This window comes from Apteryx rowi, unplaced genomic scaffold, assembly GCF_003343035.1.
Source record: "Apteryx rowi isolate R43461 unplaced genomic scaffold, aptRow1 scaffold_403, whole genome shotgun sequence".
NCBI lineage: Eukaryota > Metazoa > Chordata > Aves > Apterygiformes > Apterygidae > Apteryx > Apteryx rowi.
In genome coordinates, this window is record NW_020450562.1 from 596,136 (window position 1) to 615,840 (window position 19,705).

Genomic DNA, 19,705 nt, shown 5'->3' on the forward strand with positions numbered 1-19,705 from the left:
TATATGTTATATAGCAGTTTGCTGATGGTGTTTCTACATGTAGGAACGGAACATCTTCAATAGGATCTTTGGGGGTTTTCTCATGAGGAAAGCATTTGAACTGGGATGGGCAACTGCTTGCAGCTGTGGGTGAGTTGCAGACTTGCAATATTTATATAATCCAGAACGTGGTGCATGCATTCATAGGTCAGAAAACCAAGCTAACCAACATAAGTCTGAATAGAAAGGACCTAGATGTCTGACTGAATGTGGCAGGACACAGCAATATTTTGCTTAGATGGTGCACCTGTCATTTTTACAAAGAGATCTGTATCTTTCTCCTTAGAGCTTGGTTTTTAAATATCACATGCAAAGATAGAAAATATATCCTTTTTGTTTTGTCATTCCAAGCTATTGAGATTGACTTCTAAAGATGCGTTTTCTTTCTAAACATACGAAATAAACATTCTAACAGGTACTGCATCTTCTCATTACATACACAAGAGTAATGGTTTCTGAACTTCTAAAAAGTGCTTGTTCTTAGAAAATGTGACTGAGGTCATCACCCAGCAAAGATCTGTGTATGACTTTAATGGTGAGCATGTGCATAGCCTGATAGAAAGATGAGTGTTTTTTGTCAGTACTTGGACACCTGAGGCCTAAGCAATGATGGCATGAAGACTGCCTGGCAAGCATGAGGCAGTGATGCCATAGTGTGTCCTAAAGGAGTGTGTACTTGAATGCATATAAGAGAGGTTTCCTCCAGTTATTTTTGTCTAGGGTGATGGCATAATTCTTCAGCAATTCCTGTGGCCTGTATTTAATTGAGACTTATTTTCTAAAAAAAAGTCATTAAAAGGCCGACAGGGAAATAGCTTCAGTTTCTCCAAGCACCCTAGTTATTCTTGAGAGCAAATTTCTCTTTTTCTTGCTCAGGGGTTCCAGACCCTTTATCGTATCTGTTGATGATATCATGTTTCAGAGGCCAGTTGAGGTTGGCTCCTTACTACTGCTTTCTGCACAGGTAGGAGTTGGTTTCTTTTTGAAGAGCAGAAAAACTTACCCTTCRTATTATCTCTCTTAATCACTGATAATGAACAGTGCATTGTGAGAGAGTGTGACTTTTCTTGTTAAGCAGTAAAACAAAGCCTGTTTCAGTTTTTCAGTGCCAATGATGAATTACTAATTGTACCTCCTGTCTTAACCATGTAGGTTTGTTATACAGAAAAAAACTATATCCAGGTTCGAGTACACAGTGAGGTTTATGATGCAGATACCAGAGAACACCAGACAACCAATATCTTCCATTTTACATTTATATCAGAAAAGGAGGTCCCACGGGTTGTCCCCAAAACGTATGGAGGCAAGTATCCAATTAATGCATTTTCATTATAATTCTGTGGAAAAGAAGACTTTCTTTCCTTCTGTTTGAATATAATGAAATGCTGAGATGAACTATTGACATTTGAATAATTTAACAGCATTTCATGGCAAAGCGCATGTATGCTTTGATGACAAAACAAATGCATTTTGGATTGCTCTTTAATATTGCCACTCTCTGTAGTTGCCCATTATTGATACTAAGTTAATAGTGTATTATCTCTTTTCTTCACGTTATTTCAGAGTCCATGTTGTATTTAGATGGAAAGCGACACTTCACTGCAACCGTAAAAGAAATCTGAGAGGCACTGAATGCTGCATCAAAAGCATAGCAGCATGCTGTCTTTGAAAGAGAGCTGTCGCCAGAGATGACTACCAGACAGGTGCCTGCCGTACTGGAAAAAAAAAAAAGTTCCTTTTTAGCACTATTTATGTATTTGCCTATAAGTGGATTTCTTAGTCTCTGCTACTAGCATTTTTTTTAGAAATCTACTTCAACACACTGATTCTTTTAGGAAAAAAGGCTGGAAAAAATACCATTTTAATCTTTAGAAAGCTTCTGTCTGTCTGCTTTGAGAGATCTTGTTACCACCTTTGCTGTCTTGTCACCATCTGCCTTATTTCCCTAGATAGTTCCCCTCTGTGTTTCTCTGATAAGGGGTAGAAGTTCTATCAGAAAAATATGGGCAATAAGTAGATAAACACAGATGAAGCCATTTGACCTACATTAATGTGTAAATTAGGTTCAGGATCTTGTTGTTTTTAACAAAGACACAAGCATCTGGACAGCAGCAGAAGCTCACAAATTATTAGAGTGTGCACGCGATATTAGCGTGTACATAATATGCAAGCAGGCATTTTCCATCATCTGGGATTTTACAGGGTTGTTGCAGCTTCTGTTTTGGATGGTTTCCTGTTCCCTTGGGGAGCTTGGTTTTTGTAATGAAATAAAATGGCCAGATGGGCTGTTCTGGCATTCTGTTTGCATACAGGCAGTTCTGCCAGTCTCTTGTAAAACTTTTTGTTGTTGTTGTTTATTTGTTGCTAAAACTGCAAGTGCTTTCCTGAATGAATTATTCATGACGGTCTGTAGAGTAGGGATCTGACTGAGATTGGGAAAGGGCATTGTGGAGCRAAACATTTTGGTTTATTTGGAGTTGGGAGCAGAGAAAGGAAAATGCTAAAATGGTATTGGTTGTATCTGATAGATGCAGGAGTCAGGGGTCCAGGGAATCTGTGCTGAGCAGCTCCCAAGTCAGCTGCTGAACAGTGAGAGAATTGTTACCCTCCTATGAGGGAATAGCTATACCACTCCTATGTAGGGGTGGACTGTAATGGAGTATGAGTATTGCACTACTTTAAAGCTTGTCAAGTTTATCTGTGAAGGACAGTCACAATCACAAAATTGGATCTCTGATACCTTCAAATCAAGACTGATGTCCTGTGTGATCAAGACACCCAAACAAGAGTAGCAGGGCTCAGCAATAGGTTAAATGGAGGAACTATCATGTCTTACAGTGCAGGAGAATAGACTCAGCTGTCCCTTACAGGTTTAAAATCTTCAAAATGGGGAAGCAGCAGGTAGATTTGATGCAACTCAGCAAAGATGTGTGAAGCAGGTTGATAAAATAAAGCAATGTGATGAGATTTTATTTCAAAGTAGGAAAGTTTGAGAAATTCATGATTAGGAGCAGCTTCCTCTGGTGCTGGAACGATAGCGTGAAGTTCATGGCTTGTAAAAGCTGACGGCCGTTCATGGAAGGGGAATGAGCGTTCCATCAACCCGCATGTTATGCATTGAATTTTCCCTTCTAAGATTTTGCTGCATGTGTTAGGCAGCTTTCCAATGGAGAAAGTGTTACTTGATACAGATTGGGTTGATGCATTGCAGTGATAGCATGCTCCCTGTTCCTTATATCGAGTTCCTTTCTTCAGCCACACTCTGTTGCTGATGCAGCTGTATGATCTTATAATCCTTTTCTTTAATGGTTATGAAACTCTGGGTATGTATTGTGTGTGTATTTTCTGTTTTCTGCCTCTTCGTGTTCTAAAACTCTTTGGAAGCTGAGTATATTTGACTGGTCACACAAATAAAGAAYGGAAATTCTCTCCCAGCTTCTTCCTCCCTTGCTGTAGGCATCACTGGGGTGTTCAAAGAAAGCAGTAAAGCAGGAAGTTGAGACATCTGTCTCAGAACTACCTATTACTTCTGACTATATAGTTTTTTTAGCTTTGGCCCAGGGGTCCTACACGGGTCACTTTTGCATAGCAATTATAAGTTAAATGAGTATCAAATTCTTCCTCTGCTGCCTTTTCAGTTATATTTAAATATGAAGTTATCATAATTTCTAAAATTATCCTTTGGAAAGTGGTTGGAGAGGAGGAAAAGAGATAACATAGTGGGGAGGAAAGCATGACATAAAACTCCCTGGGCACAGTGAAGAAAATGAATCCAGTAAAAGAAGATGCTTAAAAGGATGTGTGTTTTCAAAGTTCATGATATCTTAAGAATGTACAACAATCACAGTTAACTATAGAAATGTACGTACAGCCATACAGAATATGTGTGTGTGTGTATACACACACATATATATATATAAAACCTATGTAAACTATGTATAGTAATAAAAAGAAAGAGAATATGTGCTCATGTATTTTTATTCTTGGAAGGTAACTCCAAGCTGGCTCCGTCTCTGAGTACAGGCTAAGGATATCTGTATTTGAGGAATGTTGTTTATGTACATCTCTGTATGCTTTCATGGGTGATATAAAATTAGTTTTTCTTAAATCTCATATTCAGAATTAAAATATTTTAACATAGTAATTATTATTAGGTTTATTTTGCAACTTAATGACCAACCCCTCAGTGCTATAAAGTAACTAACCATTACCACACAAAGCTAAATGTGTTAATAGAAAATCTTTTTGTTTATAGCTAACATATCTGTGTAACTGGCTATGACTAGTGGAAAGTAAATGTTTCTGTGCCCATCATGTCTTGGAATGCAGCAAGGAAGGGGGAATTCTAGCAGCTGGATTGCCCCGCCCCCAACCCTTTCAGTTAACAATGACGGATAAGGAGAATTCTGTGAGATTGGTGAGCTAAGTTGCCTCCCATAGTACTTTGTTTTAGATGTTTTTATTTTTCTGTGTCAAAAATAAAATGATTAAAAATGACTTAATAAAAAATACCATAAGAACTTTTAGTAATCCCTCCTCAAATTCTCATTCTTTTGCAGCTAAGTAGCAGTGTTTAGCATTGTAGGAAGAAATTTCTTGAAGCTATGACAGCATTGGCAAGTGTGAGGGTTTTAGTTCAGGAACTGTAAAATTACTGCATGTTTCATTGGTTTTACTGTATGTTCTCTTCATTCTTTGTCAGTATCTATTGGTGACAGACTTTTATTGCTGGTCCTCCTCTGAACAGATTTTAAACTAGGTGTGTGAGATACTATTTCATCTTGGGCTAGGGACTAGCTAACAGGAAAAGAAAAGAATAAATATTCAGATTTCATGAAGGGGTTGGCAGCGAAGTAACACAAAGCTTTGCTCCAGGGTTAGTGATGTGATGAACTATGAAGCTTTGGATTGTAMTTAATGTGGTTGCTTTAATTCAGAGTAGAAGGAGTTTATTAGATTTTTCCCAACACCAGCTTGCTCCAATTTACATGATGGTGTTTTCTAACTGTGAAGAAGGGTGGTTTGTGATTTAAGTAGTTAACTAGACTTTGGTGGGCAGCAGTGTGTATTTGGCTTCTGTTTCTTGCCCTGGCACTGACTTTGTGCATAACCTTGGGCAAGTTGCTTGGGCCTGAAACTAGTAAATGTTCCCAGTGTCTGCAATAGGAATTGAGGAGTGCCTGCAGTTTGCAGTTGTGATTGGAAAACTCCCTGGGTTCCTGGGTCCTTGATGGTCCCTGGGGGCTCAGAGAGCCAGGAGCACATGCCCAGGGCTGGCCTGGCCTGAGCCCCAGCGGGGACGCAGGACTTGGGCAGTCCTCGCTGTCTCAGCTGGCCCAGGGTAGGGGCAGGCTGAGTGCAGGGTCTCTGCACAGGGCTGCTGATTGCTGTTGTTGAAGGCGTAGTTGGAGGAGGGCATAATGATAATACCTGCATATAAAATATACTGGTGCTGCTCTGACTGCAGGGCGCCCCACGTCCCAGCAGGGCATCCTAACCAGGAGGCTGGAGGCTCTTCTGGCCAGAGGCTGCTCCTTGCTCTGTATCTTCTGTTACATAGCAGAAATGGGAGACCCTTGGAGCAATGGAGCAGGGCTCTGGGGGCTGGTGCTTGGGGCACTCAGTAAGGACAGTTACACATTCTGGTCCCTCACATGGTAGCTCCTTTATTTTATCTTGTAACACTTCAGTAAGAAAATGCAGTCCTGGAGCAGGGACCAGATTCCCCCCTCTGGGTCCTGGGCTTTTTGTGTTCTCCAGGATGGTGGAGGGGCCTCCGGCAGAGGCTATCAAGAATTAAATGCTGCTTAAAGTGAGCTTCTYATTACAGGCAACACAAATAAAACAGCATCAGGGCTCTGCATCTCCAGAAAGTCAGACCCCAGCCTCTGGCAGAGCTGGCTGGCTGGGGAGCTGGAGGCAGCGCATCAGCGTGTGGTTTGGGCACCATCTGCCGGTGTTTTTTGGTAAGATAGCTTTGTTGGAATACCATCCCCAAAGGGGGTTCACTTCTTCTGAAAGGTAGAACCTCTGTACTTGGAGAGGTGGCCTTTCACCTCCAGATACCACCACTTTATAAAGCTTTTCTTTTACAGCTGAGACAGCAGTCCAAGAGTGTGAGTCATTTGCCTGAAATGGCAGTGGAAGTTGAAGGCAGACAGTCTCATTGCTAGTAATTATTTGCTTTCCAGGAGTTCTTTGTTCACCTCAAACATGCCTTCCACAATACATGTTAAGGAGCCTCTTTGCTGAAGAGTTTGTTGGATCTAAGTGGTCCATGGAACGGAAAAGCCTTTTGCCAGTTAGCGTGGGCTCAGAAGAGAGCTTTTATTATGTTTGGAAGAAGTTGGAGCCCTGGAAATTTTGTCCTTTTTGCCTTTTGAAAAGACAGGTTCAAAATGGCAGTTTCATGCATCTGTGTTTCATGCACTTCCAAGAGAGGCCTGTAAATACTTCCCAGGGTTTGGGAAGCAGAGTTTTATGAGGTTTAATTCTTCCACTACTTCAAATCTCAGATGAAGAGTACTTGAAGAACAGACCACTATGTCTTTTGTTCAGTTACCATTTTGTAAGTGACCATTGCAGATGGCATTGCCCAGTCTGAGTTCATCTGTGGCTGTTGTGATGTGGATCAGTATTTTCAAATCAGCTGTTGGAAGTCAGGTTCTTAGATTCAACTCTGTGCACCAAAATTTGTGAAAGTGTCATATTTCAGGCAATGCTACAGATGTCCAGTGCAATGTGGACTTCAGTGAGGTTTGTTGGTGGGTGCTCTTTCCTTTAGGAGATAATGTCACTTCTATTTGTTGCCTAAAAGCTTTTTAAGATTTTAATTTTTGTCCTGCTTGTGCTTATTTGAACATGTTGATCCTACACCTGTACATAAAACATACCCAGGTATGTTAACAAGACCATGGAAACACCTAATTCAAGCAATAGGCAAGCACTGGTAATGTGCATGTAGATGAGGTGAGTATGTTCTGTTACTGCCTCAGTGTTTCATTATCGCTATGAATCTGAATTAATTTTAGCTGGTTAATTGAAACTAGTCTTTGTCAACTGTGGACAGTATGCGTTACTAAAGTATTCATCTTGCCTTTTGCCTCCCAGTGGCTCTCCTTCAGCTCAGACATATTTTATATGGGCTTAATATAAGAGGCAGAATTTGAGATAGGAACTAGAAGGAAAATTGCAACAGTCTGTTAATTAAAACACGGAAGGGCAAAACAAATCCTGAAACTTCTGTTTGCTTGCTGGATGATCCTATTCAAGATTGTGGTTACTATTAGACTCTGATTTTGGAATTAATTTGTTCTTGCTGGTTTTGCTGGAAGATCTCAACCCTGACGTGCTGATTATATAAAATAATTAAACAGCCACCTAAGCCTCTGATGTAGCTATCACCATCATCACGAAAGTTACATTATCAATTTATTACTATTTTATTGGGTTTATCAGGTATATACATGTCAATGACGGGCAGAGCAAAAGTCCTTGTTCACCTCAAACATGCCTTCCACAATACATGTTTCCAGCAAATGTCAGATCCTTCCAGCAAAAGTCAGATCAGAATAGGGCTCTATACTTTCAAGAGCTTTATTTGCTCTGTTTGTGTATAGTTAGTTTCTAGTTCTACTTTCTGTCATTCCTTCCTTGACTTTTCCCTAGAGTAGAGGGAAACAAAAACCCGAGGAAGCTCTGTACTGTTTAGATCTGCTAGTCAGGCTGCTACATGATGGAGGATATTATAAAAATCAGCTGATGCCATTAAATGGTACATGGTATCCCAGGGAGCTCTGAAACCAAGTCTGCCCAGGAAGTTCTAGAGCAAGAGAAGGGCAGTAGGTTTAGCAGGTGGTGAAGGTGATGATAGGCCAGATCCTCAATTTGGCTTCACCCCCCCCACCCCCCCACTTCTGCAGATCCTAATCACAACCCCAGCACCACAGACTTCAACCTTTTGTTTTTTGAAGTTTCCAATCTCATCTTTTATTCAAGGTTCTCATCTTCCCTCTTTAGGTTTTCCCACTCTTTCCTGGAGGCAGTGTGTAACTGAGCTTCTGCCTGTGTTTCCACCACTCTCCAACTCTTACATCTCTCTCCTCAAACACCAGTACTTTTGTATTTTTCATCCATCTTTTCCTTCTTAAACCTCCCTACCAGCATATCCAAATCTCTATAAAACCCCATTCTGCCTTTCCACAGAAATACTCTTTCCTTTCAAATATATACGGTGACATGGAGACTCAGGTCTTTGCTTAAGGACTGTTTCCTTAAGACTTTTTATTCCTTTTGAACTGCTTTTTAAAAAATAATTCCTTAGCCATTCCTTATTGTATGCATTTAGAGGGCTAAGCCCTTTAAATTTGGCACGGCTGTACAGCTGCACACATAAATCTGCTGTTTTCAGAGGTGTGCAGACTGCATCAGTGTTTTCAGTCAGTAAGTGTTCTTGGTCCTATTTTCCTTTTTCAGCTTGGGATTCGTACAGCTTTCAGTGCCCGCTTTTGTTTGATGCTGTTGCTGTACCCGCTGCAGTGGCACAGCCTGTGGTTCTGTTACTCTAAGTTCCTACCTGCCTGGCTCAGCAAGGAGCAGTAGGCTGGAGTATATTCAAAGTATGGGGGGTAACTCCTCTCGCGTTCTCTATAATGTCTCATTTGCTGGCTTAGTAGAACAAACGTCCTGGCTGCTAGGAGTACTAGATGTGAATGAGAGTTACTGGACTGAAAGGCAGGCAAAGTACTTGTACTGTATTGCTAAACAAGAGCACAGAGCTATTTTTAAGAGAGGCACATATGTAGGGCTTGTTTTGTGCCCTGGGCTGCTTATGAATATCCATGGAGTAGCTGGGCCTGCATTAGTCTCGCTGGAGTCGTTTGGAGTTATTTGAATGTTCTCTTTGTTGATGATTTTTTGGTGTTTCAGGATTGATAAAAGCTGTAGACAAAATCCTGAGCTGCTGATTTACAGCCCAGTTATGTGAGAAACTGGCTCTCTTACTGGCTTTCTGGTATTTGAGTTTGCAGGGGCTGGAGCAATGCATTACCAGCCTCTGGCATTCATGTCTTCCAGGTACCTGTTTTGCCTCCGTTGCACTGTGGCTGTGATCGGGCGTTGCTCTCCCCAGATCTCTGAGCAGGAGCTAAATTACCATCAGGGCTCTTATATCTGGGGTTGGTGGAGTTATGCTTGCTGTGGCAGTAGTTCTGCCTGCCATATGCATGCCCTGAGCATTTGTATTAGAGTTGAAGCAGAAATCAAGCAGCAGCCTCTACCCTCAACCTGCAGCTACTAAAGAGCTGCTCATAACTCACTGAAGTTTACACAATCAAGTAACTTTACAGTGAAAATGCATCTATTGATCTAGTTCTGCAGAACTGTACTGAAGCATCTATGTACGTGGAAGGTATATGAACTGGCTGGGAAAGGGGGAATGGAGTTCTCCGGAGCATGGTGTGCAGGTGTGGTAGCTAGCGATACTGGATTAGAGCAGGGAGGACACGTCATCTGTGGCCTTTTCATGGACCAGGGCACAGCAATCCTGGTGAAGGGCTGACACTGATTTCTGGTATCAGGCACTGTTTTTCCAGTTGCATAGAGTATTATGTTAAAAAGAGGGAGAGGTGGGGAGGGCAAGAAAAAGACATTATTATAAAAGGGATCTCTGGTGAAGGTAAGGATTAGGTATGTCTTAGAAGGTGATGTTATCCTTTGAAAGAAGAAATTCATGTACATGAGCCACAAAAGTTTCTGATGGCCACTGGACATGTCAATAATAATCCTGGGAAAGACAATTACTCCCTTAAAACTAGGAGCCATGGTAACACGTGGAGCAGCACAGAACAGTAACTAGTATGTCTGTCTGTAATACTGTAAGACCAGGGAAAATACAGCCCATGGGAAACAGAAGTGATCTTATCAGCACATTAACTACAAATGTGTGAGAAAAAAATTACTGGTTCAACTCTTGAATTACATGAACTGACATAGCTGAATTTTTTTCAGTGCAGTTGTACTGATTAATGTAGCATAGACTATGTTAATAGCTTAAAGAAAAAAGCATTTTCCAACTTCAGGCAAACTAGAAATATAATTCAGCAGCCGTAACTGTATTTTTGGCTTCAGGCTACTATTGCCTCTGCAGTGTGGTCTAATGGACCATAACCAAGTTGCTGTTTGCTAGCTGTAGCTGCTAAAATATGACCAAGCAGACAAGACTTTGYGGAAATTAAACAATCTCTCAGTAGTGAAACTCATGAATCTAAGCCTGAGATACTAAGGAAAGTATGCTTTGGGAAAAGCAAGCATCTAAACAATACTGGCAGGGTAAACATGTTATAAATGTATTTCACAAGAATACCCTCTGATAACTAATGAGCTAGTTCAGCTCCTATTTAAGCTACTAGAGCTATGGTGGTCTACTGTCGTTATGTATTAGCCAAATTCAAGAAAGTAACAAAATTAATGAAATTTTATTGGCAAAGATCAAGTTGAATGTGACCTATGTAATTCAACAGAAGTGAGCCTCAGTTTAGTTTATCAAAATACTTCAGTTTCCCAGCAGGATCAGGTATTATCTGTGAAAGAAAGAAAAAGAAAATGTTAGTCTAAAAACAATATCACACAGATATGATGTACTATAAAGCCAAAACAACACAGTACTTCACAATATGATGTTAAGGCCAACCCACAAACAACATCTGAAAGTTACTTGTCAGTTGACCTCACACTAGATTACTGTTTATCTCTATAGATGCCTAAGAGCAGAAAGGTTTAATTGGTGGAAGAGAGAGTGCAGCCTACCAAAGGAAGAGTCCGGACAGCTGAAAGCACATACATCAATGTTGCTTGCCTCAAAAGCAAGGTATTATAATAAATTAACATCTATAATCAAGTGCCTTAGAATTTACTTACAGTTCTTCCCTTGGCCACCACACTCTCATGGCTTCCTCTGGTTTGATCTAATCAAATCAAACACGTTTAGAAAACATGGCTACAGATGTTAAAGTATCTTCAGGCAAGTGTGTCTGAACTACTCTATTTAAATTATCTGCATTTTTTCCATAAAGAAGAAAGAGAACAGCTTATGTGTTTACTTCAGCGCTTTAAATTGATAGTATTGGACCTGTTAATCTCAGCATTGTAAGACTGGTTTTCAGAAGAAATGTAGTAAATAATATGAAGTTACAGTATTATTTAGATTATGGAGGGCAGAACTTCCATTGCCAAAATATGTATCTGTTAGGCCAGCCAGCCCTCTTTCATCTTAAAATCTTAATATCCAGCTTTTCCCACTGAGACAAACCTCTGCTAGCTCAAAGGATGTGATTCCTAGCCTCCAGTCATCCTGTAAAAGTTTCACAGCCAGGAAGTAAAACTAGTTTAACATTCCACTGTTTTTACTGTCAGTTAAAATGTATACTAGAGGCTGCTGGGACCCACTTTTTTGTTAAAGCCAGCTCTTAAATAAATAACAATACTTTGTCATCACCAGATGGTTCAGAGAAAACCACATCTCTGTGAAAGCCACATAAATGACAGTAATCTCATCTAAACTAGGCAGCTTGGACCTTTAGTAAAAGTTCCATTTTTCTCCTGAGGCTCAATCCAAGCCCACAGAACATAAATGAAGCCAATGAGTGTTTAGCTGAACCCTGCCTCCTCTTTTGCTTGTAGTCACATGTAGGGAAACAGTAACAAGAGCTAGTGTGCAGCAAAGCGGTGCTTTCTTAGAGTTCTGGCCATGTCACACTGCCTCCGTGAAAAATCCTACAGCAGCCTGTGAACATCATTTATACTTGGGTAGTGCCTAGGATCCTCAGTCAAGACTCCCCGGTACCTAATACTTATATGGACAAATAACTGAGGTGACAGGTTAGACTCTGGACATTTTCCTGTTCTTTCAACTTCCATGTGTATAACCAAAACTCTCTTGAGCAGCGATCAGTTAGTGGATCAAGAACTGTTCACGCCTGATTAGAGGAACTTGAAAACTCTGAGTCTGACCTATCACCTCAGTTATTTTTAAGAAAAATGAGCTTTTCTGTATGAAATAGGTAGTAATCCAAAAGCTGTAACTGTGAGTTTACTAATAGTTGAAACATTCCTAATAAAAATTAACATCACTCAACCTTCCTGATACTATCACCTCACTGCAAGTTGCAAGAATTCTGTGTTTCACTTTAATGGAAACGATAACTGGGTGTTTTCTAATAGTAGGAGGATTTAAATACAAATAGCGACTTACTGTTTCACTGCCAGGTTTCCAACCAGCAGGGCAAACTGGAAAACAAAAAAGACAAGCTAGTAAAAGTAAATATTTTTACACACACTYGCTTTTTTGGACATCTTTAATATCACTCTCTGAACTGGAAGTAAAACAGCACAGAAGCATAGTGTGTAAATATCTGCAACTATTAAATATGCGATTTTCTTTATACATGTGATGGTGTCAGTAACACATTCATAACTGTTACCACCTACCACTTCCATTAACTGAAAACTGAGTATCTCTGGATGGATGTTTGTATCTTGGTTTAATTCTCATGCCCTTCTAGATAAGTATTGGCAAAATAATATCTGAAAATTAACACCTATTCTTGTTGGACACAGAATTTGCATGATAAAATGCGCGTGAACAACATAGAGACCTAGCTTGTTTTAAAACCAATGCCAGGGAAAATCTGTTAAGCAAGAAAATCAGTTCAAAGATTCCACTAGAGACTGAGTGATTTTATTTGAAGCCTTGCCCAGAATACAAGGATTATAGCATGTGGTTAGCATGCAGTGTGGCTGAGCTGCTTCAGAGAGCCTTGAGACCTCCTGTGCAGTCACATGTTCCTGAGTGAAACTCACGTCCATTCACAGCTCTCTCTGTGAGGCTTTAGCCCCTGAGTTACGCCATATTACACTGCTTTAAAGCACCCTGCCATACAAAATACTGCAAATGCAATTCAGGAATTGTGAATGATTTTTTCCTCCTGCTCTGTGCAAAGAATCCAACAAAATGTCTTGGGAGGCTTGCCTCAGCATTCATGCAAAAGCTGATGAGATAGCAAGTAAGACTGAAAAAGATCTAGTACTTTGGAAACACATTGCATAGATCAAGATTAATTTGTAACTAAATTGAGAGACTCATTTTCCTTACTGGAAAACTACAAGGTTTGTAGCCTAAGTATCGGCATTTATCTTTTCTAATTCTGTACAGCAAAGTATGATGATTTGTATCATTTCTGTTCATAGGTAAACTGTAGCTGTATATCTTTCTTCAGATAAAGATACTTTTAAATGCCAAGTGAAATCTAGTTGAAATGAAAGTTAAGCTGCTGAACATCTGTATTAATATTTAAATAACTAATTTAAATAATTAATGTGTTTATTTAAATTCATTATTTAAAGATATGTAAAAAGTTCACCCTGTGGCTGAACTGCAGGGGGGAATACAGCCCTATTTGGGACAAAATAATGACCTGAAGTCAGTGAGAAATGCTTTGTCAAGGGAAGATCACCCTGTAGCACTTGTAAAGAAAACGGGTAATCTAACTTTCACAGTATCAACATGTTTCTTGACATGAAGCATTCTCAATTATTTGTTACAGATCATCATCAGCAAATAACATGGGACAAGGACTGCCATGTTGTGCATCTCAATCCTAGTCTGCCAAGGTATACTGAAATATTGGACCTGATTCTTCAGTGCCTCATATATTGTGCAGATTTATGCTTGTGGAAAGATATATACCTCAATTCAGACTAAGAAATGCTTTAGGCTCTGCATTCTCACACAGGTGTAAAGCAAAATGTAAATTACTACACCAGAGGCAACCTGGGGAGGAACCAGGCCCACAAAATCTTGAAGCAGGGCAATCAAAACACTTCACAGATACTTCATCATTCTACTCTCTGATGATACTGAGTACCTTGCTTCCAAAAAGCTACAAAAACACCTTCCAGTCTAAGTAAAGCAATTTCTAATATAAAAATATTTTAAAGAGCACCTTCTCCATGTTTGTCTGTGTATTGAAATGCTTGTACTAAACGAAGCGTTTCATCCACTGATCTCCCAACAGGAAGGTCGTTCATTGTGATCTGTCGAAGGATTCTCTTGTTGTCAATAATGAAAAGGCCTCTGTGAAAACATATATAAATTTCTCTTTTTAGAAAACAGAACTGATTACACTGTTGTGTTCACACACTATTTTACGTCTGCTGGATGGGAGGAATTTGATCTCTGCAAACACCATACAATACAATACACACCACCTTAGAATGCTACTTACCTGGTATTTTTTATCTGGGGGGTATCAAATAAAATGAGCTGAGGGCAAGTTAAAAACAGAAGAGGAGATACATCTTTGCAGAACATAAAACTAAACTTTGGGATGTGGCAGATGCTAAGATATTATAGAGATCCAAAAAGCAAATGGTAAAGTTTATGAAAGAAATAGGCCATTCGTTACTCTCAGTCTTGTCTTCACTTGGATTTGGGAGGTCCCTGAATCACAGCAATTCTGGGGAATTCTCACTGTTGTGTTGCCCTGCCCTAGGCATCTGCTGCTGAGTGCTGTCAAACATGATGTCAACTTAGACCCCTGTTCAGGCTCATTATAGCTGTTCTTTTGTGTTCTTCAGCATTTATCTTGTCCCTGAGCATGAATGCCCAAGTAAAAACTATTCTTGCTTTACAAAAATATCGCTTCCTGGTGTTGCTTAGTTCATTAACAAAGAGTATGTCTGCATCTGTGTGGGGCTRCTATGATCCCAATCACACTGATGAGTCCTCATGTATTTTCAAGTATTAAAGGAAGGCTTCATATGAAAGTTATTTAATGCAAATTATTTTGTGCAATGGTAACAAATAATTGGCATGTGTTGTTAAAACATTTTGAATTGTGCAAATGAGAAGGAAAGATCTTTTGTAGGTACATGCTGCAAGTTGGCTGCAGACTTGCTAATACCCCATAAAACAAGATCATGGGATGTGCCCTCTATTTCACATGAAAAAGTACCAGCCACTCTGATAATAATGCATACAGCTCAATGGGTAGCATAAAACAAAAATTTCAAATGCTTCTTTAACTGTATAGTAAGATGTTCTACTCCAACAAGACAAAATGAACTGTAACAAAGTGAAATACCTAAGCGTATGCCCTTGATCTTCCAGATATACGCCATAGTCCTTTGAAATTTGGTGTGTCAAATCTGAAAGAAGTGGAATCTTCATTGGTCCAAGACCTCCTTGTTTTCGAGGAGTATTGATCCTTTGAAAGAAATGAGATGTAGCTGTATTCTTCATTAAGTTTTATATCCTCTACAGAAAATTAAGCCACAAACCAGAACAGTACAGACAGAAGGATTTACTGGAGGTGATTTTTTTTCGTTCTGCCCACAGGGGAGATGAATGCCATCCATGGCAAACCAGTGAACTCATAAACTGGGACAGTGTAATACATTTTTACAGATACTTGCATCCATATACCTGCATCCTTATCTCTTTTTTGTATTTGAAATATTTTGGATTGGGACATGATATATTTCAAACAATACCTATTAAGCAACCTTCAAAGATAAAGGTACTTTCACACACTAGGGTTTAAAATTTTTACCACTGAAAAATATTTTAAAAGTTTTATCAATGGCATCATGCTTTTATACATTATGATATACCTACACATGCTATAAATCTGGGGATACCATTCTTCAGCTAAGATGGACCCATGAATAATTTTTAATAAAAGACAAGATACATACCATGCTAAGTGAGTGAACTTTGAGTCCACTGAACATGCTACTACTTCAGTATTTATTGCTCTGAATTCTTCAATTCTGTCACTGAAGGCGATTATCTCAGTTGGACATACAAACGTACTAGATAAAAGAAAAAATAAAGTCAAAGTTTCTTCAAACATCCAGAAAGTTCACTGTTTAACTTATTAGTAACTAGCTTCTTCAAAGCAGTTAGATTTTTTTGAAGTAAAAAATGGAAAATAAGTTGTGAATTATCTGAAATTATTTCATCTTTTATTTATTTTTATTGCCTCTTCAAATATACACCAAAATGCTGATTGACAAATTCTCCAACCTCAGATTCTAGCTCAATTACAGTTTATTACTAAAGAAGATTATAAGCTCACAGTTGGCTTATGATCTGGACGCAAGTGTATTTATAATTATTTTCTTCTGGACTTTTCAAATATGAAGTGGCTGAATTTAAGCATGATATGCCAAGTTAGTGGAACATACTCTAACTTCTTGGTGTAGTGCATGTCTGCTTATTTTAAGTATTTTAACTTGAACTTCTTTTGCTACAGAAGAGAGATAATGGTAAAGAAGATCACAATTCCTTGGTCTTTGAAGCTATATGGAAAGTAAAAAGCCAAGAGTCAAGTCATTCCCTTAATAACATTAAGGTAGTTATGCATCTCTGTCACTGTACTACTTATTCTGTTCCTCATTTTGAGGAAAAGAATGTGATTGCTTGGTAGAAAGCAGAAGCATCTTCACTGAACCAGTGAAATTACTGCATTCCAAATAAAGGAGGGGAATGTTAAATATTTTCAGGATGTGGGAAAACACCATCTCTTAATGTCCCTTCATACAGCCTGAAAAAAATAGATGAGATGCTCTCTTCTATTTGCAGAACTGATTTACAGCATAATACAGAATGTAAGGGTTGACTGACTAGATGTTACAGAGGGAAGGTTACTGTTCTGTATGGAGAATTTATGTGGACAAAGACTTTGTTACAATCTTACCACTGCATGATCAAAGTACAAATGCAAAGAATGTCTTTTCTCCCATCTCTCCCCTCTCCTCCCCCAAACCCTCACCTAACAATAAATTTAAAAAAAAAAAAAAAAAGAGGAAAACGAGTGAATTATGAGTCAAGTGTAGGTACACTCAGTTTGGTATGTCTACAGTGGTCTTACTTACAAGTCAAGAGGATAGAAAAAGAAGACAAGGTATTTTCCTTCGTAATCTGTTAATTTCAGCTCTTTAAACTCTCCATTTATGACTGCTGTTCCTTCCCAGTAAGGTGCTGGCTTGGAGACTGAAATATGAAGAACAGTCAAATTAAAGTAAGAGACTACATGAAACACATGTTCAAACAAAGCTCTTCATTAGCTAGCTCATGTACATGGATAACTATTCTTACTTATGTGTGAAAAATAATGTACTGCACACAACTGAAAAAAMCAAACTTTCTTCTTTAGAAAGTTCACAGCTGGCCCAGGTTACAGAATGCTGAAGCAACACACATTTCAGTATGCATGGAAAATATACAGTTCGACAAAGTTGTGCTTATACATGAGCCACCTGATTCACTGATGATGAAGGCTGCATGAATGTTATCTGGACATATTTAATACATCAAATGTCCACCACCAGCTGATGACAGAACATCTATTTAGACTGAAGAAGAAACTATTTTAGATTTCAGAAAACCATACTATTTTGTTATGAATAACTGCTGTGAATCATCAGCGTAGGATGGTTCAAATTCATATTGTTACTCTTTGGCCAAGAAAAACTACCTGAAATTCAAGACCACAAGAAAATACATGCTGTAACACATTTAGAGACAAATGCCTAAAAATGCACTGTATATTATTTAAATTACAACTCCTAAGCAAATTGTGATTTGGAGGTAGTTGTATTTAAAAAAAAATCCAATTAGAAATGGATGAAACGTAATATTAACTATTCCTATTTTAAGGGTTCAATCTTGAATTAAAAAAAAAAAATTCTTCCAAGTACTATTTTCAGTATTAAAGGCCATAATAATGTGAATTCTCTGACAAAGGTTAGGGTATGCTGAACGTATGAGGTAAAACTCATCTGAATACACTTGTGATGTAAAGGACATTGGCATACAGCCCCAGGAAATTATTATGCTGCTGAGAAAAATATATGGAGTCTTTATTATCTGGATGATGATTACATTGTTAGTCTTTCCTTGCTTTTCTTAGGACAACCCGTAGCTGTAGAATACAGTCAGAGAGGATATAGAACAAGGATCACAAAAAATACCCTAAAACATCAGACACATTGTGTCTGAAAGTGGGCATGCAGTCTTTGGTTTCACTTTATACAACCCACAAATGATGCATTAATATGAGTACATAAAATCAGCAGATATGTTTGACAAAACCAGTTTAGTTTTAAAATTTTTGAAGAAATGTTCTTTTTCCTCTTGTCTTTTGTAAAATTCTTGATGATCAGATTTCAAGCTCAGGACCTCTCTCTAATGCTTTTTTACTGAATCTTTGAAGGTAAGGGACTATTTTCAAGCAAGGGCAAGGACTAATGTCCAAGTTATTTAAAGCTGCCCACAATTTTTCCAAATATGCTGTTTCATTAGCAAAAACTGATACCCCTAGTTGAATCTGCAGGAAAAAATTCTCTTCAACTGATCTCCAAATTAGCAGGGAGAAGGAAGAGAAATTAAATATGTTCAGTTTTGGCCATTTTTAAATGAATGTGGTTTTTTTGTTTAAAAATTTTGTCTGAAATGCTGTAATAATATATATTACAAAGAGAGGAAAAACACCCAAATTGGTTACATGGGTATCTTGGCTGGCTTCCATGATTTTTCATACCATCTGTTTTCAAAGGTTTAAAATGGAAGTTCTGTCCTGGCTCAGTACAGGAAACGGATTTAAAACTGTAAATTCYCTCAGCAAGGATTACTGCTACTATACTTTTTTCCATTTGCAGTTCTACAAAATTGAAATTTCTAAGAGCAGGTGACCATTTGAACAGGTGCCACTGAACATTTAACTGAACTCCATTAAAGATGTTTGCACCTAGATCTGCCATGATGTAATTAAATGACATGACAGTTTGACAGTGTTTTTTGTGCCTATACTAAGTCCAAAAATAGATGCCAGTACTGCTTTCAGTTAAGTATCAGACATTCTGTTGCAGCTGTAACTTGTATCCTGTTTGCAAGAACTGTAGTTTGCAATGTGGTGCATTAAACGTGTGATACGGTGTGGAACAAACCAAGTGACCTTTTATGTGAAGAGTTAGTACCTCTGATCACACTGAGGGCACCAATTACTTCTACATGCTGTTTATAGAGTTTCTCTTAACTCGTTTCCTACTTCTGGGAACGCAGACCTTGTTGAATTAGCTGTCAATCTAGCACGATAAAAATGTAAGTCTGGAAGGGACCTTGGGCAGTCCTTGACCTTCCTACGGTCTCCCCCAGAGCACAAAATGGATGCAGTGTGCAAACTACTATGACCACAAATGTAGCTGGAAAAGGGGAAGAAATTCAGAAGCTGTGGAAACCTTCGAGAGATGCGACTTCTGCGGGGACCAAACCGCAAAGCTCGCAGTGCGTTAAGGCCCATAGGCTGACCCAGCACCGCAGCTCGCTGTTGGCGCTGACCCTGCACAGGCAGCCGGCAAGGCCACAGGGCCGGGGGGCTCGGTGCCCGCCCAGCCGCCCCCTTCCCGCCCACCCCCCGGCGGCAGCTGCCTCCCTAGGCGCCGCGGCGCCGCTCCTGCCCGCGGCACTCACCGCCGAGGGGCGGTTTTGGCTCCGCCGGGCGGGATCCTCCCGCCAACGCCCCCGGCGGTGCCCGGCCCCCCTCCCCACGCCGCTGACCGCTGCACGGCGCCTGACGTGGCTCTCCCTCCATGGGCCGCACTGCCG

At 39.5% G+C, this 19,705-nt stretch overlaps 2 protein-coding genes across 9 annotated transcripts in view; one reads left to right on the top strand and one right to left on the bottom strand.

Moving 5' to 3' along the window:
• Positions 1-14,033, top strand: part of ACOT9 (acyl-CoA thioesterase 9) — a 34,332-nt gene extending 20,299 nt beyond the window's left edge. For 5 of the 8 annotated variants that reach the window (XM_026075446.1, XM_026075448.1, XM_026075445.1 and 2 more), the window contains 4 exons: positions 44-129; positions 916-1,003; positions 1,192-1,342; positions 1,603-3,468. In XM_026075446.1, coding sequence (XP_025931231.1) covers positions 44-129; positions 916-1,003; positions 1,192-1,342; positions 1,603-1,661 — 384 coding nt within the window. In that variant the 3' untranslated portion in view covers positions 1,662-3,468. Of the gene's footprint in view, positions 1-43; positions 130-915; positions 1,004-1,191; positions 1,343-1,602; positions 3,469-10,795; positions 10,907-13,640 lie in introns of those variants that run through there. The other 3 variants (XR_003255142.1, XR_003255144.1, XR_003255143.1) reach the window with 3 other exon arrangements.
• PRDX4 (peroxiredoxin 4) lies at positions 10,495-19,691 on the bottom strand. Its single transcript, XM_026075450.1, has 7 exons — positions 19,571-19,691; positions 16,975-17,092; positions 15,793-15,909; positions 15,180-15,302; positions 14,040-14,170; positions 12,290-12,324; positions 10,495-10,619 (listed from the first exon to the last, which is right to left on the bottom strand). The coding sequence occupies exons 1-7, from the start codon at positions 19,689-19,691 to the stop codon at positions 10,569-10,571; spliced, it is 696 nt and encodes a 231-aa protein (XP_025931235.1). The 3' UTR covers positions 10,495-10,568.
• Positions 19,692-19,705: the final 14 nt, after the last annotated feature.